The 25,297-nt window shown below is 44.1% G+C and overlaps 1 protein-coding gene across 20 annotated transcripts in view; it reads left to right on the top strand.

Moving 5' to 3' along the window:
- The window catches only part of LOC127036722 (butyrophilin subfamily 1 member A1-like), a 294,970-nt gene that overhangs the window by 71,592 nt on the left and 198,081 nt on the right, over positions 1–25,297 (top strand). For 13 of the 20 annotated variants that reach the window (XR_007770210.1, XR_007770209.1, XM_050927882.1 and 10 more), the window contains 6 exons: positions 3,715–3,735; positions 5,476–5,496; positions 15,404–15,430; positions 20,548–20,568; positions 21,181–21,201; positions 23,199–23,219. Coding sequence is in view for 18 of the 20 variants with exons in the window: in XM_050927882.1 (XP_050783839.1) it covers positions 3,726–3,735; positions 5,476–5,496; positions 15,404–15,430; positions 20,548–20,568; positions 21,181–21,201; positions 23,199–23,219 (121 nt within the window). In the remaining 2 variants the exon portion in view is untranslated. The remainder of the gene's footprint in view (positions 1–3,714; positions 3,736–5,475; positions 5,497–15,403; positions 15,431–20,547; positions 20,569–21,180; positions 21,202–23,198; positions 23,220–25,297) is intronic. The other 7 variants (XM_050927895.1, XM_050927889.1, XM_050927888.1 and 4 more) reach the window with 2 other exon arrangements.

Below are 25,297 nucleotides of genomic sequence, written 5' to 3' on the forward strand. Positions count from 1 at the left end.
TTTCTCCTCAATGGCCATATCATCCCTGAGTGCTCCTTGAGCATCTCAATCATCCAATGGCCCCACTGGTTGTTTAGCAAGCTTCCTGCTTCTGATGTACTTAAAAACATTTTTTGCAATTACTTTTTGAGTCTTTGGCTAGCTGTGTCATAAACAGATAGCTAAGGGTTAACGTCTCTTTCACCTGGAAATAAGTATCTGAAGCACCTGACCAGAGAACCAATCAGGAAACAGGATTTTTTCAACTCTGGGTGGAGGGAAGTTTGTGTGTGAGTCCTTTGTTCTTGTTCTTCCACCTGTATTCTCTCTCGGATGAGAAGTGATTTCTGTTTCCTGCTTTCTAATCTTCTGTTTCCCAGTTGTAAGTACCAAAGATCAGATAGGGATTTATATGTTCTTTTGTATTTACATGTCTATAGTTGCTGGAGTGCTTTGAATTGTATTCTTTTTTTGAATAAGGCTGTTTATTCATATTTCTTTTAAGCAATTGACCCTGTATTTGTCACCTTAATACAGAGAGACCATTTTTATGTACTTTTTCTTTCTTTTTATATAAAGCTTTCTTTTTAAGACCTGTTGGAGTTTTTCTTTAGTGGGGGAACTCCAGGGAATTGAGTCTGCAGCACCAGGGAATTGGTGGGAGGAAGAAGTCAGGGGGAAATCTGTGTGTGTTAGATTTACTAGCCTGACTTTGCATTCCCTCTGGGTGAAGAGGGAAGTAATTCTGTTTTCCAGGACTGGGAACGGGGAGGGTGGAGTCCCTCTGTTTAGATTCACGGAGCTTGCTTCAGTGTCTCTCTCCAGGAACACCTGGACGGGGGGGGGGGAGCGAAAAGGTTTATTTCCCTTTTTTGTAAGACTCAAGGGATTTGGGTCTTGGGGTCCCAAGGGAAGGTTTTTGGGGGGACCAGAGTGCCCCAAAACACTCTAATTTTTTGGGTGGTGGCAGCTTACCAGGTCCAAGCTGGTAACTAAGCTTGGAGGTTTTCATGCTATCCCCCATATTTTGGACGCTAAAATCAAAATCTGGGACTAAGTTATTAACAAGCTGTTCTTCACATTCTTTTTTGGCCTTCCTAATTATATTTTTATATTTCATTTGCCAGAGTTTATGCTTCTTTCTATTTTCCTCACTAGGATTTAACTTCCACTTTTTAAAGGATGCCTTTTTGCCTTTCCCAGCTTCTTTTACTTTGTTGTTTAGCCACGGTAGCACTTATTTGGTTCTCTTACTAAGTTTTTTAATTTGGGGTATACATTTAAGTTGAGCCTCTGTTATGGTGTCTTTAAAAAGTTTCCATGCGGCTTGCAGGGATTTCACTTTTGGTGCTCTACCTTTTAATTTCTGTTGAATTAACTTCCTCATTTTTGTGTGGTCCCCCTCTCTGAAATTAAATGCTACAATGCTGGGCTGCTGTGGTGTTTTCCCTGCCACAGGGATGTTAAAATTAATTGTATTATGATCAGTATTACCAAGCGGTCCAGCTAGATTCACCTCTTGGACCTGATCCTGTGCTCCACTTAGGACTAAATCAAGAATTGCCTCTCCTCTGGTGGGTTCCAGGACTAGCTGCTCCAAGAAACAGTCATTTAAGGTATCAAGAAACATTATTTCTGCATCCCGTGCTGAGGTAACACATACCCAGTCAATATGGGGATAGCTGAAATCCCCCATTATTATTGAGTTTTTAATTTTAACAGCCTCTCTAACCTCCTTGAGCATTTCATAGTCATTGTCAAGGTTCCTTCCCCACTCTGAACTTTAGGGTACAGATGTGGGGACCTGCATGGACACTTCTAAGCTTAATTACTAGCTTAGATCTGGTATCACTGCTAGCACACCCAAGTACCCCCTTTTTCCCTGGGTAGTCTTGAGGAACTTCACCAATTCCCTGGTGAACACAGATCCAAACCCCTTGGATCTTAAAACAAGGAGAGATTAACCATCCCCACTCCTTTCCTCCCACCTATCCCTGGTGAGTCCAGATCCAATCCCTTTGGATCTAAAAACAAGGAAAAATCAATCCGGTATTAAGAAAAAAGGCTTTTAATTAGGGAAAAGAAAGGTAAAAGAAAACCCTCTGGGAGAGATTAACATATCAGCTACTCTCACAGACAACAGGTTCAAAACACAGAAGCTGTTCCCCTGGGCACAAATTTAATTACACAAAAAAAATACTCAAATACCCAATTTGATTCTACCTCAATTTGCATAAGACAGGCTACAAAGAAATAAACATAAACCTATTTATTCCTTTCTAAAACTTACTGCTCTGATCAGAGGCTGGTTCCTTGATCTTTTTCACTCCGGCTGAAACTGAAACTGAAACTCTCAACAAAGGAAAACTTCCCTCCTTTCTTTTGAAACATCTTGTTCCCCCATTGGTTCCTCTGGTCAGGTGTTAGCTAGACTAGGTGAACTTTTTAACCCTTTACAGGTAAAAGAGGCATTAACCCTTAATCATCTGTTTATGACAGTCATTATCACCATCCTGGTCAGGTGGTTGGTAATATATCCCTACTGCTATATTCTTGATATTAGATCATTGAATTACTATCCATAGAGATTCTATGGTACAGTTTGGTTCTTTTAAGATTTTTACTTCATTTGATTCTATGCTTTCTTTCACATATAGTGCCTCTCTCCCACCAGCATGACCTGTTCTATCCTTCAGATATATTTTGTACTCTGGTATTACTGTGTCCCATTGATTATCCTCATTCCAGTAATTATGAACTGTCTTGGGACCAGATTAGGGAAAATATTGGAGAAATTATAGGTGCCAAAATTGGTTGACAGCCAGATAACTTTAGATGTGCCATTACAGAAGACTGCAGAGTTTCTTGTGGAGAACGTTTAACACATGGTCTCAGTTTATTTCCATATGCTCTATCATAAGGCCAGAAGGGACCATTGCGATCATCCATGATGACTTCCTCTACAGTGCAGGCCAGAGAGTTCCCCAGAATAATAAATAATTCTTAGAGCAGATCTTTTAGAAAAACATCCAATCCTGATTTTAAAATGGTCAGTGGTGGTGAATTCACCATGACCCTTGTTAAATTTTTCCAATGGTTAATTACTCTCACGAATAAAAATTTACACCTTATTTCCAGTCTGAATGTTTCTATCTTTTTTTTTATCCTGAAAGACAAACTAATATAGAGCAGAAGATGCATTCAGAGAACCAATGAACCCTCAGGAATTCAAATAATTTGCAAATGCTGTACTGATTGAAAAATTCCCAGGACTAAACTTCCACCAAACTCTTGGAATTCCACCTGTGAAATTCAGACTTACATAGTGAATAAAAGTATCAGAGGGGTAGCCGTGTTAGTCTGGATCTGTAAAAGCAGCAAAGAATCCTGTGGCACCTTATAGACTAACAGACGTATTGGAGCATGAGCTTTCGTGGGTGAATACATCCGATGAAGTGGATATTCACCCATGAAAGCTCATGTTCCAAGACATCTGTTAGTCTATAAGGTGCCACAGGACTCTTTGCTGCTTTTATAGTGAATAAAAAATGTCTGAGAGCATGAGATCCTTAAACTGATTCATCTGGTGCTTGTGATGTGTCAGAACATTACTGTACTATAACTTTTGTTAGTATTGATCATTTCATATAGCAAACATTTTAGATGCTGAATAAGTGCCTTGTTTACAGCTCTTTTGGAATTAAACAATATGTATATGTTGTTTTTCTCTTTCAGAAAAGCCGAAGATGGGAAATGGTAAGTATTGTTCTATGCATTGATTTCCGAAGTTGAATTGGTGTGATGAGTGCTCCATCATCCAGCTCTGTACCATATGTTACCTGCTTCTCTGACTTCCGTTCAGAAATATTCGCTATATTTAAAGCATTTTATTAAACCTCACTACCACTGGCCATTTGGATGATGGAATACATTCCATGATACAAGGTTAACTAAGAGGCTTTGTTTCTCCATTGTGTGTAAAACATGGATTATACAGGGTGGTGTGACCATTGTGCTTGGAGGGGCCTCACTGAGATTCCGCAATCAAGACAAACCACAGAAGATGGGGTAGGTGATTCCCAAAACTGGTGGTTTATTCTAATAATTAGATTCACCACCCAGCAACAAAACACCTTTTATAACATCTTACTGGTTACTAAGAAATTGTAAAATACATTTCCTTTAAGCAATCCAGCCCTAAGCCACCCAGACAGCCAAGTCAAATATAGCGAGGACTACTTAAAATCCTTTTCGCCATATATAAAGTTATACCAATCCAAAGGGATTGGACACATTAGCCACCAGGTCAATGAATATTTCAGACTTTACCCAAATCACATGCTTACAGCCAATTCTTATTAACTAAACTAAGATCTATTAAAAAGAAAAGAAAGAGTGATTATGTTTAAAAGATCATTATACATACAGATATGAATAAAGTTCTTAGATCAGTTTCATAACAGAGATGGTGAAGTGCTGACCTGCAAAAAGTTCTTTCAGAATCAATTCCATAAATTATAACCCAATATAGGCAGTCCATGTGCAGAATCTGTATAAATTCTTCCATGAGAAATTGCAGGGAAATCAAGAGCACACCTGGAGACCTCAGTCTGGTGACTTGAAACCTCCTCTGATAAGGTTCAAGCAGACTTGAGATGAAAAAATATCAGGTCCCAAAGTTCTTCTATAGATCGGTGGCAGGTTGTGATAACCTGTCGACAGCAGGTAACACAAGCACTAGTAAGGTACATTGCTGCTTTGAACAGTCAAGTCCTATTTCCTGTGTATACACAGGTAATTAATTGCACTGATTAGCATAAGGCCATTAACCATCCAAAGGTTCATCGGTAGTTTACTACAAACTTCAAAGAGAAATAAAGACAATTATATTATTATTTCATGGTTCATCTAATTGCTAATATTCCCTTTTGATCTCTGAATCATTAGAATCCAATTTTCAGAGGGGGTTGTGTAGCTTGTTGCTTTGCCTGGCCTGATACACAGAACCAACAGAGTGCTGTATGCAGCTTCAAGATCTCCAAGTGCACGCACACAAGCAAGTGTTTAGAACTCTGGAATCCAGGGGACAGTACACTCAGGGGTGGGGTAAATCGTGGCAGTGTAAATGCCCATTAGATAAGTTTAATTTACTATTGTAAACCGTCTTTGTTAAATAATTTATTGAACTGCCTCCTGCTGATTTAAATTAATGGTGATATTTAACCTCAGTCTGTTATATCATGTGCTTGACACCAACAAGAGAAATCTCATCTAAGCTGCATATTTTGGCTAGTGCTCCTTCAGGAGGGGACTAAATCACCTTACTCACTAGTATATGAGAATCTGCAACACTGATTGTCACCCACACATTGGTAATGGCAGGGAGCGTTCAGAAATCAGAAGACAGGCCAAAAACATGATTTTTATAAATGTTGTTGCACACATTCCCTCTTCACTTTGCTGCATGACACACTATGTTTTGTTTGTTTTTTCTAGGCTTAAATAAAGAGAAAAAAGGTAAGATTGCATTGACTTTTCAACAGCTACAAGCAAAACTATTGTTATACAACAAAAACAGTCCCAGATATTTTTGATCCTGCTTGTACTTCAGTCTTTCCCACTACATTAGTTAATTGGGATGTGTTATTTATTAGTAGATGCATTTTCTAATAATTTCTTGAAAACACCCTTAAACAATCCACCATATCTGGAAAAAAATATGCACACACTGAAAACATTTTTTTTTTATTGTGCAGATACATCCAAAAATTTGCTGTTAAGAAAGCAAGTGCAAATTTGCTGAATGTGATTCTGTTACTATCAGCTAGTGTTGTCAGACATTGGTTAAAATATTATCAGATTTTGCCCCCCACTGGTTGAGTAACACTGCACTCCTGGGAGTGGTGGAGGTCTGCAGCAGATGTAGAACTAGTTTCAGTTTTTGTACCTCATCATGCGGTTTGGAATCCCAGTGGCAGGGAGAAAGTGGGGACTCAGAGTTTCTGTAGGCTTGATGTGGATTTTGCAGTAGTATTTCATGCTGTGAGAGTCTGCAGGGTTTCTGGTGAGGGGAGCGGGGTCAGACTAGGGCTCAGGGGGGAGGGCAGAATGTGAAGTCTAGGCCATGGGGGCTAAGGAATGCGCGTGTAACAATTTTTCATCATGGGGATTGCATCTTGTCCAAAACAATGTCTGTGAGAAAACGGTAAAGATGATTTGTGATTTTTCTTTCAGACCAAGTTCTTTCTGAACATTGTCACCAAACAGAATAATGCTCTAGGAGGCGATACTGTATAGTTACTTTCAAATGTCATAGCTCAACAGGAAGCAAGAGTCATTTGTTTTCTGCTGTATTTTCTTTCTACCCAGATTAGTTCACAGGCAGCTAATTAGGAAATGTGTGGCCTGTGGGAGTGAGGGGCAGATTCTGTCTGGCCTTCAAAGAGGAAGAAAAAGCGTAAGTTTGAACTGGTATCTGGACTATTACATTAATAGGAAACATACACGGCCTTCCCAATAGCAATATTAGTTTATTCAGTTTATTCAGTGTAAAGTTGTGGGAGGACTGTAACACGAAATGGTTCCCAGCACTAGAGCTAAATTGAAAATGGATTTGTGACCAAGAACTCCAAGTGAGATTGATACTTGAGCGTACATAGAACATGCACAGCTGTAGGAGGAATAGGAGGAGCATAGCTGGGTCAGGGGAGCTGAGAAAAAGTGAAGCTCGGAGTGCAGAAATTATGTGTGGTAAATGGGCACAGGTGATGAGGGGGTGGGAAAGCTGTGAAGTTGGGAAGCACAAAATGAGTTGAGGTGAGGCTGGGAGGAAATACACAGTTAATTAGTTTGATTTTTGGGAGAATCTGGAAGCTCTGCTTACTCAGGCAGCACATTACTCCAATGTATGAAATCTGATCTCAGCTGGATATTCTGGTAAAGGTTCCTGCAGCAGGGAACTAAATCATCTTACTCACTGTAAATATATGAGAGTTAGCATCACTCTCACCCACACTTTGGTGGTGGTAGGGGAAGTTTAGAAGACAGGCCAAAAACATGATTTAATTATTTGTTTTCAATAACATGATTTTTGAGGGGTTTAGTTGTAATTTTTGAACTTCTTGGTTTGGCAATGCCATATTTGACAGGCCTAGTGAAAATGGAAGTAAATGGAAACTGGAGCCACTGGGCATGAAAACTGCTCATTGAGGACGAAAAAAATGGTTAAAAATGCCTGGCTGTTGGGAGAAAATGGAATTGTTTGAAGACTCAGTAGGGGGCCAGTCCCCTATATTGAAAGACTGGAAGTGTATAGAATGGTTAATGATATGTATGATAAGAGAAAGGTGTTGTTTTTACTGAGTTTAGTGGGGTCTTAAATATATAACCTGCTGCCTAGCCTAAGAACTCTCATTAAGCCCACAGACAAAACACCTGCTGTGTGGAGCTGTGTGAATAATGGATTTTTGGCACATTGACAATTCAAAAAAATACTTTTGCTTTTTTTTTTAAATGTTCTGACCATTTCTATATTTGTTGTTTAAAAATATTAAAAGAATATCTCAAATAAAAAATTGTTCTGAACTGAAAAATTGAAATATTTCCTTTAGAAAGTGCCAAAAAGTATCAAAATGAAACATTTTGATTTCTGCAGAATTTTTTAAAATATTTTTTTCTGACAAACAATTTAGAAAAAACAACATTAATTCATGAAAAGTTTCAATGTTGCTGAACCTGCATGTTTCACCAAAAAATGTTTTGACTGAACATTTTTGCCCAGCCCTATTGCTAAGATGGTGGAAATTGTGTTATATCGCTTATTTCCAAAGGCACTGGTTTCTGTTTTTATAAATGGAATCTAAAGAAAAATGAAACCATTCCTGAACATGTGCTGAATTAAGGATATTAACAGACGACTGCATGTTTAGAGAGTGTTTAAATGTTGCATTAAGGGAGCAGTTATATATGCAAAATAAAATGTAACTTTTCTGGCAGGTGACAATGGCAGTAGCTAGGGTTCAATTCACTCTGTCTAGACTTCTCTTTCTAAGCTAAATAAAACTGCCTCAAGCCCCCACCAACAGTTGTACTGAAATTTCTGGTTCTTGGATATTAAAATAAAAGTGTCCCTGTCATCTTTATAGGCATTTCCTCCCCCCCCCCCCCAACATACAGAGGCACTCAGCAGTCTTCTAGGGCTGGAAAGGTGAAAAACAGAGAGATTTGTAATAAACTTACATATAAGTGATTGAGCAACCCAAATCAGACATCAGGAATTTGGTCAGTCCACAACTCCGACATAATAGATATCCAACTGATGGAGTTCCAGAACTTGGGAAGTGTCACAGACAGTGCTAAAGAATATTCAAAAGATATGTACTCTCATGTATCTATAGGACCAGGTTATATCAACTCTACTGTAGTGAAACATGGACTCTTAGGAAGGCTGAAGAGCGACACATTGGCATTTTTGATTCTTGCTATTTTTGCCAGCTGCTTCATATCAAGTGTCAGGAAAAGATCAGCAATGAGGATATTCGTAACTGAACCCTGGAGCTTCTTCCATCAGAATTGACTCAGTTTCATCAGCTCTCTCTTCATACTGGATTATTATTAGGATGGAAGACCCATAGATTATGAAGTGCAGTTACCAACAAATACCTCTCCATGGCCAGTGATCACATGGTTGTCCAAAGCTTCAGTGGTATAAGATTGCCAAAGATCAATCCATCTTAATGACCCACCTACATATTGATCTTGTTCAGAACTGTGTTTCACCGCATAGTCCACCCACCTAAAACCCTTTTCACAGGTTGAGTTAGATTCACTGATAGTCAAGGGATAGCTCAAGTGGCTCTTCTCTACTGGTCTTCTCCAGTCCTGAGAAACTGTGCCCAGATTTTTACAAAGCAATTCTGTTCCCTGGCAGCACTGCTTGGGGAATGCAGTATAGCATAATATCGGTGCTTGGTCTGATTTGAGTTCCTTTGAGCTGCTGAGGTAGCAATACAATAGGTATTCCTCAATTGTTGTCAATTTTTCAATATACTGATGTTTATCATTGTTGCCCTCAGCCTTCCATGTGCCAAAACATAAATTTATGGGCTAGCTCAGTTCTCATCCATATATCAGGTGATATGATGTAACTCCAAGAGCAGTGTGTTTTGTGGTATTGTGTACATGCACCAAGAAAGCAGCATGCTGACTCCAGTTTGATTTCTGCTCTGGATGTGAAGTCCCCAATATATTCAAAAGGGTTCAAGTTAACCTGTCTGACTGAGGAAAGCCTTGTGGGTGATAAGGAGCTGTCTTGGACTTTTTCATTCCAGCTGTATTGAGCAATTCCTTTCAAAGATGACTCTCAAAATACTCTCTGACCAAGGATGGAATTTGAGTTGAGACACAGCACAGAGAAAAGTATTTCATAAAATCATAGAATATCAACGTTGGAAAGGACCTCAGGAGGTCCTCTAGTCCAACCCCCTGGACTTTTTTCTCCCACAAGTGCTCGACACCAAAATTATTTTATTAGCAGTGTTCGTTGGTCCGTGCCTGCACTCTGTGCCTCCTTCTGCTCTGGACTGTGCACTGTGTCTCTATGGTTCCTTTTTTAACCATTTGTGGTCTGAGATGGAGACTCTCAGTGTCCACAGCTTTGTTAGCATTCCTGTTTCAAATATATCTTTTTCTGTGTATAGTTTAGATAGTTGTTTTTTAGTAGATGAGTAGTTGGACAGTAGTAAGATAGTGTTTAGCAATCTGAGGAACTTCTTGCTATTATCCTTAACTACCAGTATTTGCAGGCCTTAACATGCCCGTGATGGGACAGAGTGGCCCTGCACCGGCACCGCAGGGGTTAACTGTTCTTTCCTAGCAGAGGAAACTAGGCACTGGAAGCTCTGCTGGGCATGCTGCAACTGGAGAACAGATATAAAAGCCTGCAGAACAACTCAGTCTGGGCTGACCGCCGGAGGAGAAGGAGACACACTGCTAGCTCCTGAGGAGGGAGAGGAGAAAGTCGGCTCCAAATGGGGGAATGCAGGTGAACGGAACTCAACCCCGGCACAAGGGGCATGCAAGATTGGGGAAGAGAGCCCTTGTTTGCATGTCCAGCCATTGGGGACCCTACCAACTCACAGTGTAAGGGACCCAACAGAGGTGAACTCCATGCGGAGCCAAGATGACCCATCGGGGAGGCAGAGCACCCTGAAAACAACCCACCTCGAGAAGGGAAGCAGGACCAGTGTTACAAGGGTGGACAGATAGGGCATTTCCAGAGGGAGTGTCCATACATGGTTTGTAATTATTGGCAGGTCCGGGCTGCTGTTCACCATGCCTGGACATGGGGGCCGAGTAAGGTTGTCATATGAGTGAGAGTGGACAGGACGACTACCTAGGCCTCGGTGGACTCGGGATGTAACCAGACAGTCATCCATGCAGGGCTGGTAGAGCCCACTGGCCTCACCGGGGCCCCCATCCGCCTGCAGTGTATTCATGGGGATGTGAAGCCATACCCCACCATCCGGGTGCAGCTCAAGGCTACTCAACGCCAAGGACAGTGTCTAGTTGGGGTGGCCCCAAAGTTGGCTTACTGAGTGATCCTGGGGACATGATTGGCTGGCCTTCACTGACCTTCTGTGAGGGTGGGGTACCTGGTCTGTGAAGAAAAGTGGGGGGCAGGCCATAAGGCCTTGATTACTAGGCCAACCAGCATTGGACGACCCCCTGGAAGGACCCTTGGAGAATCCTGAGATAGATGAAGGGAGCCGAGCCCCTACCAAGGCCCCGACCGGAGAGGGCCATGGCTGGCTGGATGTAAATGCTGACTTCCTGGAAGAACAAAGGGAGGACACCATCCTCAGCCCGGCCTGGGAGCAGGTGACGGGCACCCCTGGTGAGTAAGACCACCCCAACTCTGGCAGCAAGGACCCCGCTTTGATATCCATAATGACCTACTCTATCAGGTGGTCCAGGAACCACAAACGAAAGAAGATCTGTGCCAACTCTTGGTTCTGTGGCGGTTCTGGAGGAACTTACTCCACTTGGCTCATTTGGTACTGTGGGCGGGGCATCTGAGGAGGGAGAAAACGCTGCAATGGGTGGCCCAGGGGTTCTTCTGGCCAGGCATCCATCGAGAGGTGCAGGACTACTGCGCCTTCTGCCCTGAATGCCAGAAGACCGTCTCGAAAGGCGTACCAAAAGCCGCCCTTGTGCCCTTGCCGGTGATTGGAATGCCCTTTGAGTGGATAGTCTTGGAATTGATGGGGCCCTTGGAGAAGAGTAGCTTGGGCCACAAGTACACCATGGTAGTGGTCAACTATCCAACGTGGTACCCAGAGGTCGTACCATTACGGATGGCCACAGCCCCAGTCATCGCCAATGAGCTCCTGCGGATCTTTGCCCGGGTTGGTCTGCCACGGGAGATATTAACGGATGAAGAGATGAATGTAACTTCCAGGTTGATGGCAGAGCAATGCCGTCTGTTGAATATCCATGCCCTTAAGACCTCTGTCTACGACCCTCAGACGGATGGGTTGGTAGAGAGATTTAATGGCACCCTCAAAGCCATGCTGAGGACGTTCATAGATGAGAACCCTCAGCACCGGGACAAGCTGCTCCAGGGCTCCTCTTCGCCATGCGAGAGGTGCCACAGGCATCCACAGGGTTCTCACCATTTGAACTCCTCTATGGGAGGAAACCTCAGGGGATCCTGGACCTCCTGAAAGAAACATGGGAAGAACAAGAGATCTGGGTCAGAGGATCCATTCAATATATTCTCCACTTACGGGAGTGGCTCCGAGAGTTGGGAGCCCTGGCACGAGAGAACCTGGTGAAGGCCCAATGTAGTCAAAAAGCTCAGTACAATGAAGGGGCAAAGATGAGAAGTTTTGAGTCTGGGGACCATGTCCTCTTGCTGCTATCTTCCTCCGAATCAAAGCTGTTAGAAAAATGGCAGGGCCCCTTTGAGGTGACCAGATGAGTAGGGTCTGTCGACTATGAAGGTTGGATGTTGGGGCGAAGGAAGGACACTCAAGTCTATCACATCTTCAAGGCCTGGAGAGTCCAGGAAGGCCTGATGATCGCCCCGTACCCTCCTCCAGAACCCAAGTTGGGGCCATTGGCTGGTGAACTGGTGGAACAAGGGGCAGCAGCTATAGTTCCAGGAGCTCCACCCGGTTCAACAGGTTCACAGTCTTGTCAGCCCAGCCAGGGAAGACCACGTTGACCAGTCATCATATCGCCACCATCCCTGGCCACAGAGTGAGGGAGAACCACCTCCCCCTCACCAGGAAGATGTGGGAGACGGTGAAGAAGGAGCTCAAGATGATATTGGCCCTGGGGGTGGTCACAGAATCAAATAGCGAACAGCGGAGCCCAATAGTACTAGTTCCCAAGCCAGATGGAACAGTCAGGTTCTGTATTGATTTTCGCAAGGTGAACGTGGTCTCTCATTTTGATGCCTATCCCTTGCCCTGGGTGGATGACCTGCTGGAGCGATTAGGTAAGGCCGAATTCATCTCCACCCTAGACCTGGCCAAGGGATATTGGCAGATCCCTTTGACACCCGCCTCCAGGGAAAAGACAGCGTTCCCAACATCTTTCGGCCTCTACCAATTTACAACGATGCCTTTTGGGTTACATGGGGCTGCGGCTACCTTCCAGCAGCTCATGAATCAAGTACTGAGCCCCCACAGTTTGTACACCGCAGCATGCATCAACGACATTGTTATTTACACTGCTAACTGGGAGGAACATCTCTAGCACCTCACCGAGGTGCTACGAGTGCTGGGCAAAGCAGGCCTTACTGCAAACCCAGCCAAGTGTCACTTGGGCTAAAAAGAAGTGACCTACCTGGGCTATACGGTAGGCCAAGGGAAACTCCGCCCTCTGGTAGACAAGGTGGAAGCCTTGAGGAACTGTCTGACACCCACAACAAAAAGGCAAGTATGGCAGTTTTTAGGGCTGGATGGATACTATTGTTGGTTTATGACTAACTTTGTCATGCTTGCCGCCCACCTGACAGACTTGATGAGACGCTCCCAACCACAGAATGTCCAGTGGTCAGAAGACCTTTTGTGCCCTGTGAGAATAATTGACCTGGGAGCCAATACTGATACAGCCCAACTTCGCAAGGCCCTTTATCCTCCAGATCGATGCCTTAGTGGTAGGGCTGGGTGCTGTGCTGTCGCAAGAGGTGGGAGGAGAAAAACACTCTGTCTTGCACCTAAACTACAAGCTGTTCCCCCGAGAAACCCGGTATTCCACCATAGACTGGGAGGCCCTTGTGGTTAAATGGGCGGTCAAGGCACTGAGGTACTATCTTCTCCTTGGTAATGGACCACGCACCCCTCAGATGGATTAGCAGCATGAAGGAAACGAATACATGAATCATGCAGTGGTTCTTGTCCCTCCAATCCCACTCCTTCCACGTGTTACATCAGCCTAGAGAGGCTCATAGGCATGCAGATTTCTTTTCCTGAATCAGGGAAGAGAGAGGGAGGAAACGGTACGGGTCAGTTGGCCCAGGCGGCTGTCTTAAGGGGGAGGGTTTGTAACAGGGCAGAGTGGCCCCACACTGGTACCGCAGGGGTTAACCCTTCTTTCCTAGCAGAGGAAGCCGTGCCCTGCTCTGCTGGGCATGCTTCAACTGGAGAACAGGTATAAAAGCCTGCAGAACCACTCAGTTTGGGCTGACCGCTGGAGGAGAAGGAGGCACGCTGCTGGTTCCTGAGGAGGGAGAGCCTGTGCGCCAGATTCCGGAAGCGAGCCAAGCCAGGACACTCCCTGAGTTCCTGATGGAGGACACCACAGTAGGAGGACAGACCGTAGGACCCCCCATAGCAGAGAATCTGGCATTTATGGTAGAAAGTGACCCAGGAGAACATTAGAGGCAAACGACAGTAAAGCCGCATAGACACTCTGTGTGTTGCGGGTGGATCCCTGCCGAGTGGGTGGCAAGGGGACCTTGCCACTACCAGGGCCCTGGGTTGGGACCTGGTGGAGAGGGCGGACCCGGGTCCCCCTTCCACCTCACCCCCGAACTGTGAAGGGATTGTATGGACTCTGGCCGCTAGGCCACACTACCCTGCTTGAGAGGGGGGGTCTCCATAGACTCTGGCCATTAGGCAGCACTACTCCCATGCAGGGAGCAATTTATGTGGCCTCTGGCCATTGGACCACGCCACCTACATACTTGGTGCGAGGTACGCAGAGTCTGGCTGACAAGCCACACTATCTCGTTGGCCAGGGGTGATTGTGTGGAAGGAGGCCACTAGGCCGCAATTGGCCGCCCATGGAGAGATGGGTGCAGGAACTTGAGAGTGGAGAGGTGCTGACACCACATCCCACCCCTGTCACAAAGGGGCACTGCAGTGCCAGGCTCGCCACAATGCCTAAGAATCCCAGCTTCAAAACCTGCGTGACCTGCCCCTGGATCTTCTCAGTGAGTGATTCTCAAGACTTATGCTGATATTGCCTTGGAGAATCACACATATCCTCCAAGTTTCTACATCAAATCCATCAATCCCACATGTTCAAGCTCTGAAGAGCCTTAATGCTGTAGTAAACAAAGCTCTAATTCAACCCTGGACCATTTGAACCCCCTGGACATCAGCAGAAGCCCCCTAATCATGCCTCTCCTGGCCAGATGCTTCCTAGCTCCAGACTGTCAGAGACCAGAACTAAGGACTCTAATGGGAGATGGAAGGAAGATAAAGAGTAATACCCTCATTAGAAGAGGGAGAAGCCCCTCCCAGGGCCTCTGAGAAGAGGACAGCCTCCTTACACCCTCCAAATTAGGAGGGACTCTGTGCCCCAGAATGGGTGTATCAAAAACTCATGGGTAGCATACTTCCAAACTACCTGTATAGACGGGCAAGAGTGTCCCGATATAGCCGGCCACAGAGAGGTCACCCCTACACCACCTAGACGGGAGCAATGATCAGCTGAACTAACGGTACTGCACCACAGTGGGAAGAAGGACTCAGCAGCATCAGCATTCACTGCCCAACATAAATCACTATCAGCTCGAGAACTCCTCCCACTCCCCGCTGCTTACACAAAAGAAACTCCATTTGATTCTCCCTCTTATGCAAAAAGAAGTCACAAAATAAAATAAAATAATCGAAGAGGCTTCTTCTCTAAATACTCACTACTTTTAAGAAATGTTAGCTGGCTGATTCCTGGATCTTTGACTCCTGCACACACACTTACAGAACAGACAACAGACTCAAAACACAGAGGATGTCCCTCTGGGGAAAACCTTGTGCCCCCATTGGTTTCTCCGGTCAGGTGTCAGCTAAATAGGTGAACTTTTTAACCCTTTACAGGTAAAAGAGGAATTAACCCTTAACTGTTTGTTTCTGACAGAAGCACTTCTGTTTAACCAATGAGAAATGTTCTCTCTTTCTTTCTCTTCATATAGGTGGGAAAGAAAAGCATAATGAAGAAGGTAAGATAAGAACAGCCGTACCGGATCAGACCAAAGGTCCATCTAGCCCAATATCTGTCTACCGACAGTGGCCAATGCCAGGTGCCCCAGAGGGAGTGAAGCTAACAGGCAATGATCAAGTGATCTCTCTCCTGCCACCCATCTCCATCCTCTGACAAACAGAGGCTAGGGACACCATTTCTTACCCATCCTGGCTAATAGCTATTTATGGACTTAACCACGATTAATTTATCCAGTTCCCTTTTAAACGCTGTTATAGTCCCAGCCTTCACAACCTCCTCAGGTAAGGAGTTCCACAAGTTGACGGTGTGCTGCGTGAAGAAGAACTTCCTTTTATTTGTTTTAAACCTGCTACCTATTAATTTCATTTGGTGACCCCTAGTTCTTGTATTATGGGAATAAGTAAATAACTTTTCCTTATCCACTTTCTCCACATCACTCATAATTCTATATACCTCTATCATATCCCCCCTTAGTCTCCTCTTTTCCAAGCTGAAGAGGCCTAGCCTCTTTAATCTTTCCTTGTATGGGACCCTCTCCAAACTCCTAATCATTTTAGTTGCCCTTCTCTGAACCTTTTCTAGTGCTAGAATATCTTCTTTGAGGTGAGGAGACCACATCTGTACACAGTATTCGAGATGTGGGCGTACCATGGATTTATATAAGGGCAATAATATATTCTCAGTCTTATTCTCTATCCCCTTTTTAATGATCCCCAACATCCTGTTTGCTTTTTTGACTGCCTCTGGGTACTGCGTGGACATCTTCAGAGAACTATCCAAGATGACACCAAGATCTTTTTCCTGACTTGTTGTAGCTAAATTAGCCCCCATCATATTGTATGTATAGTTGGGGTTATTTTTTCCAATGTGCATTACTTTACATTTATCCACATTAAATTTCATTGCCATTTTGTTGCCCAATCACTTAGTTTTGTGAGATATTTTTGAAGTTCTTCACAATCTGCTTTGGTCTTAACTATCTTGAGTAGTTTAGTATCATCTGCAAACTTTGCCACCTCACTGTTTACCCCTTTCTCCAGATCATTTATGAATAAATTGAATAGGATTGGTACTAGGACTGACCCTTGGAGAACACCACTAGTTACCCCTCTCCATTCTGAGAATTTACCATTAATTCCTACTCTTTGTCCCCTGTCTTTTAACCAGTTCTCAATCCATGAAAGGACCTTCCCTTTTATCCCATGACAACTTAATTTACATAACAGCCTTTGGTGAGGGACCTTGTCAAAGGGCTTTCTGGAAATCTAAGTACACTATGTCCACTGAATCCCCCTTGTCCACATGTTTGTTGACCCCTTCAAAGAACTCTAATAGATTAGTAAGACATGATTTCCCTTTACAGAAACCATGTTGACTATTGCTCAACAGTTTATGTTTTTCTATGTGTGTGACAATTTTATTCTTAACTATTGTTTCAACTAATTTGCCCGGTACTGATGTTAGACTTACTGCTCTGTAATTGCCAGGATCACCTCTAGAGCCCTTTTTAAATATTGGCGTTACATTAGCTAACTTCCAGTCATTGGGTACCAAAGCTGATTTAAAGGACAGGTTACAAACCTTATTTAATAGTTCCACAACTTCACATTTGAGTTCTTTCAGAACTCTTGGGTGAATGTCATCTGGTCCCGGTGACTTGTTAATGTTGAGTTTATCAATTAATTCCAAAACCTCCTCTAGTGACAATTCAATCTGTGACACTTCCTCAGATTTGTCACCTACAAAAGCCGGCTCAGGTTTGGGAATCTCCCTAACATCCTCAGCCGTGAAGACTGAAGCAAAGAATCCATTTAGTTTCTCCGCAATGACTTTATAGTCTTTAAGTGCTCCTTTTGTATTTCGATCTTCAAGGGACCCCACTGGTTGTTTAGCAGGCTTCCTGCTTTTGATATACTTAAAAAGCATATTGTTATTACCTTTGGAGTTTTTGGCTAGCCGTTCTTCAAACTCCTCCTTGGCTTTTCTTATTACACTCTTGCATTTAAGCTAGCAGTGTTTGTGCTCCTTTCTATTTGCCTCACTAGGATTTGACTTCCACATTTTAAAGGAAGTCCTTTTATCTCTCACTGCTTCTTTTACATGGTTGTTAAGCCGTGGTGGCTGTTTTTTAGTTTTTTTACTGTGTTTCTTAATTTGGGGTATACATTGAAGTTGGGCCTCTATTATGTGTGTTTAAAAAGGGCCCATGCAACTTGCAGGGATTTCACTTTAGTCACTGTACCTTTTAACTTTTGTTTAACTAACCCCTTCATTTTTGTATAGTTCTCTCTTTTGAAATTAAATGCTACAGTGTTGGGCTCTTGAGGTGTTCTTCCCCCCACAGGGATGTTGAATGCTGTTGTATTATGGTCACTATTTCCAAGCATTCCTGATATAGTTACCTCTTGGACCAGCTCCTGCGCTCCACTCAGGATTAAATCTAGAGTTGCCTCTCCCCTTGTGGGTTCCCGTACCAGCTGTTCCATGAAGCAGTCATTTAAAGTATCGAGAAATTTTATCTCTGCATTTCATCCTGAAGTGAAATGTTCCCAGTCAATATGGGGATAATTGAAATCCCCCGCTATTATTGGGTTCTTAATTTTGATAGCATCTCTAATTTCCCTTTGCATTTCATCATCACTATTACTGTCCTGGTCAGGTAGTCGATAATAGATCCCTAATGTTATATTTTTATTAGAGCATGAAATTTCTATCCATAGCAATTCTATGGAATATGTGGATTCGCTTAAGATTTTTACTTCATTTGAATCTACATTTTCTTTCACATATAGTGCCACTCCTCCCCCTGCATGACCTGTTCTGTCCTTCCGATATATTTTGTACCCCGGAATGATGGTGTCCCATTGATTGCTCTCAGTCCACCAGGTTTCTGTGATGCCTATTATATCAATATTCTCCTTTATCACAAGGCATTCTAGTTCACCCATCTTATTATTTAGACTTCTAGCATTTGGTTTCCCAGAATCCGATTTGCCCTTCAGTCGGGTCAAATCTCACTCAGTCATATGGAGAGAAGAGAAAGGAGAAGGCAAATAGATATTTTATATGCAAGTTAAAGATATGTGCCACTGCAGCAGAAGGAAGTGCTTTATGGGAGTTGCTGAGCTTTTAATAGAGTGAATCCTTCTGGAACTGGAGATGCATCAATGTTGCTAATTTTCAAACTATTTTGCTGGATTAGGTTGATAATTGTAGAAAGCTGCTTTCTTCAAATACACACACGGTATAACCTTTGTCAGCATTAATGTTGACACATTGGCGAGAGTCCAGGAGAGAACAACAAAACTAATAGGAAAGGTTTAAAAAATTGAGCAGGTTTAGTCACGAGAAAAGAAGGCTGATAACAGTGTTGAAATATATTAGAGGTTTTTATAAAAAGGACAATCTATTGTTCTCTCTGTCCACTGAAGGTAGCACAAGAAGCAATAAGCAATTCTGCCACAAGGGAGATTTGGGTTCCGTATTAGGAGAAACTTTCTAACTACAAGGCTAGTTAAGCTCTGGAGTAGGCTATCAAAGGAAGTTGTGGAATTTCCATCATTGGAGGTTTTTAAGAACAGGTTGGACAAGCACTTGTCAGGGATGTTCTAGGTTTTCTTGGCCCTGACTCAGCTCAGGGAGATGGACAAGATGATTTCTTGAGGTTCCTTTCAGCTCTACATTTCTATGATTCAATGATAAAAAAATGGTCTACTATGTGACAGAATCCAACTTTCAGGAACATTAAGGCCTCTAGTGATTTGGGGAAACTCCAATTTATGCACCTGTTTTTTGTCTCCCGTGAAGGAGTATGAGACTCAATGCCAAATATGATGTAGAAATGATGTGATTTGAGGCTCAGCTTTGCATTTCCCCAGTTCTTAGTTTCCCACATGCTGAGCCAGTCCAGTGCCCCCTCCCTGAAGGTTACTCTAGCTACAACAGCTGCTCTTGGCTCCACAGGACTGATGCAGAAGTTGGAGACTGGTGGAAAAACAAACATCTGGCCATGCTCTGACTGTCACGAACGCACTCTTCTTTCTTCTGCTCTCAGTACATTATCTTCCACAAAGAAACAATAGAACTGAGTACTAGGGGGTTGCGGTTGCAGTGGGGAATGTTTGCATGGTGCTGCTATATTGCCCTCTTCATGACCCAGTGCAAGGAGAGTCTCTTGGTAACAGAATAGTCTAGAACATCCTTCAAGGGGGGTTCCTTCTGACCTTCAAGTCTATGAGTCTATAGCTCGGCATGCACGTGACCTGCCTTCTGCAATACACGTAGGATCTCTTGATACCAGATCAGTTTAGACCATCCTTCAAGATGCTGTTTTTTGCAAAGAGGGAACATCCCAGTGCAGAGGGAATTCAGAGCAGGAGAATAGGATGCAAACACAAGCTTTCATGACTCCTCCTGAGCCCCACCATGATCTTCAGTGTGTGTTCTTTAGCTCCAGCTCCAGACCCCTCTTATAACCTTCAGCCCAGTGATTATGATTCTCGGGTGAGAGGTAGGAAACCCAAGTTCCAATCTCTCCTTCACCTCATGCAGAGGGTGAAGTTTGGCTCTCTCGCAACCTGGGTGAGTGCTGTAACAACTGGACTAAAGGTGAAGTGGGAGGTAGTCCTCCTCACCAGCCACTATGTATGCAGTTAAGCGCACGCTGCTGTCTTACTTGCAAGATAGGCTTTAGGGTCCTGATTCAAGAAAGAATCATTTTCACAGTCCAGGATTCAGATTTGTTTATCTAGGTAGTTTTGTTGCTTGAGTTAGCAAAGTAAAAACATAAGTGATGACAGAGCAGCAGAGATGTCAGCTCCAGTTAGTCATAGAGGTAAAATGCCACACAACTCCCTGGGTACGTGCCTAGGCAGAGAAACCAAGACATCCAATGTGCCGACACAGCCACAATGCTATTTTTAAGGAGAGGTTCATGCAGAGCTCCACTATGTACGAACCTACAGCTCCTGTTAGACCTATGCTAAATGTTACAAAGGAAGTAGAGGAGGGCACGGAATATACCCATTAGTGGAAATTGAGATGCTACAATATATATTGCATGTTGAAAGATTTGTATGACTTTCAGTTATATTTTTATTTTTTTCTGTTTTTCAGACAAAGTTTGGAAAGAGAAAGGTAAGCTTCCTTTCACTTTTGAGTTTATTGGATTTTTGTGTTTATTCTTAATCAGATTGAGTCCAAAGTATTTCTTGATAGTGTAAAAGCAGCAAAGAATCCTGTGGCACCTTATAGACTAACAGACGTTTTGGAGCATGAGCTTTCGTGGGTGAATACCCACTTTGTCGGATGCATGTAGTGGAAATTTCCAGGGGCAGGTATATATATTCTTTGCTGCTTTTACAGATCCAGACTAACATGGCTACCCCTCTGATTCTTGATAGTGTGTATCACTATAGATCCCTGAACTGACTGAGAGTTAAAGGCATCGTTTATAATGTATCTGTGGTGATGTGTGAGTGTGGAAGGGCGTTTGGAAAGAGGATTCGGTGAGCTGAAGGCTGGTTCTCCACTTTTGGAAGAGCACAGACCTTAGCTTCATGGAGTTATGGAGTACAATATTGACAGTTGTTACCGATTCTGGATGATGGATCAGGTGTGTAAGAAAGGCCCTGAATGAGAAAACTGGAAGCTGATGATTGGGTATGTCTGCGGTGACAGCTTCTTCAGTGATGTATGGTAATATCTGTTCACCCAATTTGTCATTGAAATGACGCTCTTCTTTTGCAGAACAACTCCAGAAGGAGAATGGTAAGTTCTCTTTGATTACTCATCTGCTGCTCTCCTCCAGAAGAATAGTCTTAAATGAAAACATATATTTCTTCATTGCATTTTCCTTCCTCAATCCAAAGAGAGTTCATCACCCTTCAGATGTATTATTATCCCCAAAGCAAAACAGTTGATGGCTTGCTCTCACAGGAAGTTGGTTCATTCATCTTGTCATAAACAGATAAGAAAAGTTAATAGCACAGAAGTACTTTATATCTCTTTGACCATAAAGGGTTAACAAGTTCAGTAAGCCTGGCTGTCACCTGACCAGAGGACCAATCAGAGGACAGGATACTTTCAAATCTTGAGGGAAGGAAGTTTTTGTGCTGTGCTGTTAGTTTTGGTTGTTGTTCACTCTGGGGGCTCAGAGGGATCAGACGTGCAACCAAGTTTCTCTCCAATACAGGCTCTTATAAGTTCAGACTAGTGAGTACTAGGTAGATAAAGCGAGTTAGGCTTATGGTTGTTTTCTTTATTTGCAAATGTGTATTTGGTTGGAAGAAGTTCAAATGTGTATTTGGCTAAAAGGAGTTCATATTGGTATTTTGCTGAAAAGATTTTAATTTGTACTTTGTATACTTAGGCTGGGAGGGTGTTCCCAGTGTCTATAGCTGAAAGACCCTGTACCTATTCCATTTTTTTTTAATTTACAAAGATAATTTTTACTGTTTTTTCTTTCTTTAATTAAAAGCTTTTCTTGTTTAAGAACCTAATTGTGTTTTTATTCCGGTGAGACCCCAGGGGACTGCGTCTGGATTCACCAGGGAATTGGTGGGGAGAAAGGAGGGAAGAGGGAGAGAGAGGCTGATTTCTCTCTGTGCCAGGATTACTTTCTCTCAGGAAGAGTCTGGGAGGGGGAAAGAGAAGGAGGGAGGAAGGTGAATTGTCCTCTCTGTTTTGTGATTCAAGGAGTTTGAATCACACAGAGATCTTCCAGGGTAACCCAGGGAGGGGAAGCCTGGGAGAGGCAACGGTAGGGGAAAGGGTTTACTTTCCTTGTGTTAAGATCCAGAGGGACTGGGTCTTGGGGGTCCTCGGGCAAAGTTTTGGGTGGGGACCAGAGTGTACCAGGCACTGGAATTCTTGGTTGGTGGCAGCGCTACAAGTACTAAGCTGGTAACTGAGCTTAGAGAAATTCATGCTGGTACCCCATCTTTTGGCCGCTAAGGTTCAGAGTGGGGAATTGTACCATGACACACCTAGACTATTTTTATTTATAGTGTCTCAAAAATTGAAAGTTTGATTTTGTATCACCATAGACTATAGACCTTAGATAATGCCATGCCTCCTATTCTGGTAATTATGTCTTCGAATGTATGGAGGAGACTCACATAACGTTTATAATGCTATAACTTTGAATTGGTTCTCCTTCAGTACAATTCTATTAATCTGTATATACTGTTAAAACATATATAAAGAGCTGTGCAAGTTCCCTGTTAGAAGCATAGGATCAAATATATTTTTCCTAATAATCTTTAAATTAGTCTCATGTGTTGTGTTTGGACTTCAGAAAGAAGTAGTGGGAAGCATCTCTAAAGCCATGACAATGCTCAGAATTTCTTTTATTTCAGTGACAGGTTTTATTTGTGATTTTTACAGTAGGGGGATGAGTCTGATTTGGACTCTTGCAGTGGAGTTACTGAGAGATGTCAGATTAGGAGCTTTTCAGGAGAGGCATAATATCTGCTAGAACAACGAGGAGTCCAGTGACATCTTAAAGACTAACAGATTTATTTGGGCATAAGCTTTTCGTGGGTAAAAAACCCACTTCTTCAGGTGCATGGAGTGAAGCATCTGGAGAAGTGGGTTTTTTTACCCACGAAAGCTCATGCCCAAATAAATCTGTTAGTCTTTAAGGTGCCACTGGACTCCTCATTTTTTTTGCGGATATAGACTAACACCCTTCTAATATCTGCTAGCTAACCCAACTGAAATTCACAAGGTGTGTCAATTAAGAAATTCTTTTTTTTTCTTTGCAGATGGACTCAAAGTAGAACTGAGTAAGTGTGCATTGATTCTCTGAATATAAAAGTCAGAAAGCGATGGAGAGAAAAAAAGAAAGCTGCTGGCACGGAGATATTTATAACCCAGGTGATCTCCCCCTCCACCCCACCTGCCGCCCTTTTGCCTCCCGAGTCAGTGTCTCCCGACCCCGACTTGCTCCTCCTCCACTTCCCAGGCCTCACAGCAGAGTCCCTGTCTTTCATCTGCAGCAACTGCTGCCGCAGGGTCCTAGTGCCCCCCACCCCTAATCAACTGCCAGGGCAGACAGACTCTGAGCCTGCCCTTCCCCCCTCGGACCCTTTTATTTTCCAGTGGGACCCTCCAGCAGCACAGCCCCTCCCCCCACCCACAGTCACTACTCCTGCCCCATGTTGGACAAGGAGGCAGCCCCATCCCTCACCCCCAGTTAAAGGTACAGTCAGGGGCAACAGCAGGGGAGGAGGCACACTCAGCTCCTCCCATCACCCACCACAGGGAGGCGAGGGAGATTCCTAGACTTGAGAGAGGCCCTAGGAGCACATGCAGTGACAGTATTGGGTGTGAGTGTGCTGCTGGGGAAGCAGGAAAGGTGGGCTCCTCCCCCAGAGCTTGCTGCTGCAGGCAGGGAAAGGGCTGGGGGGAGTCCTCCTCTCTGGCTCTTGTCCTGGAGCAGCCTGCATGCACCCTGTGGGAGAAAAACTTAGTTCTCACATTTTGGTTGGGTGCAGCAGAGTCAGATACTTTATTTTCTCTTTACAATTGTATAGAGGGAGGGAGTGCCCTAGGACACAGGGTTACCCCAGTCCTAGGCAGGCCTCTCCACAGGTAAACACTTAGAGCAAGCATTTATACTTTTTGTTACATACAATAATAAGCAACAGCTGCATTTTGTTTATACATAGGCCATCTTGACATCTTATTTTTCTCATTTCTATTTAGACACCAGTCTATATTCCTTATTATCGACACAAGGTCACAACAACTTCTCCCACAGTTCTTTCCACTCGCCTCACACAATCCTTGCTTCTACAAATCTCGCATTATTAGGGTTACAGTTAGCCTGACTCTTGCTGACAGAGACTGTCATGCATTGAAATCCCTGTCAGTTTTTGCTCTACTTCCACAACCCCAAACACATCCCCAGCCCTGCCCCACCCCAGACCCCACACCCGCAGTCAGAGCTTTTTACCCCCCGCACACCCTCAACCCTCTACCCTAGCCCTGAGCCCCTCCAGCACCTCCAGCACCTCATCTACAGTCCCAGCCAGAGCCCTCATCCCCCCGCACCCTAACCCTGTGCCCAAGCCCTGTCCCTCTCCAACACCACAAACCCCTCATCTCCAACCCCAGCCAGAGCCCTCATCCCCCCGCACCCTAACCCTCTGCCCAAGCCCTGACCCTCTCCAACACCACAAACCCCTCATCTCCAACCCCAGCCAGAGCCCTCATCCCCACCGTACCGTCAACTCTCTGCCTGAACCTTGAGCCCCTCCAGCACCCCAAACACCTTATCCCGAGTCCCAGCCAGAGCCCTCATCCCCCCACACCTTTACCCTCTGCCTGAGCCCTGAGCTCCTCCAGCACCCCAAACACCTTATTCCCAGTCCCAACCAGAGCCCTCACCCCCCACATTCCTACTCTCACCCTGAGCCTCTCCCACACCCCAAACCTCCCATTCCCAGCTCCAGAGAGAGCCCTCACCCCTACGCTCATCCTGAGCCCCCCCACACTCCAAACCTCTCATCTGCAGCCACAACCCACAGCCCTCAGCCCTGCACCCAATCCCTCTGCACCCTTCCCATCCCCAAAATCCCTCCCAGAACCTGCACCTCCTCCCTCCACAACCCCTGTGATCCCCAAACTCTCTCTCAGAGCTTGCACCCCAATTCTCTGCCCCAGCCTAGGGTCTGCACCCCAAACTCCTCCTTCACCCAAACTCACTCCCAGAGCCTTGGGCGGGTGGGGGGCGGAGTTTGGGCGGAGACTGGTTCTGGGCACCACCAACATTTCTACAAACCTGCCACCTCTGATTCTGCCCTGCAAATCTGAACTCCCAGCATTCTCAGGACACATGCTGATCCCTAGTGGCCACTGC

The sequence above is a fragment of the Gopherus flavomarginatus genome, chromosome 18, assembly GCF_025201925.1.
Source record: "Gopherus flavomarginatus isolate rGopFla2 chromosome 18, rGopFla2.mat.asm, whole genome shotgun sequence".
NCBI lineage: Eukaryota > Metazoa > Chordata > Testudines > Testudinidae > Gopherus > Gopherus flavomarginatus.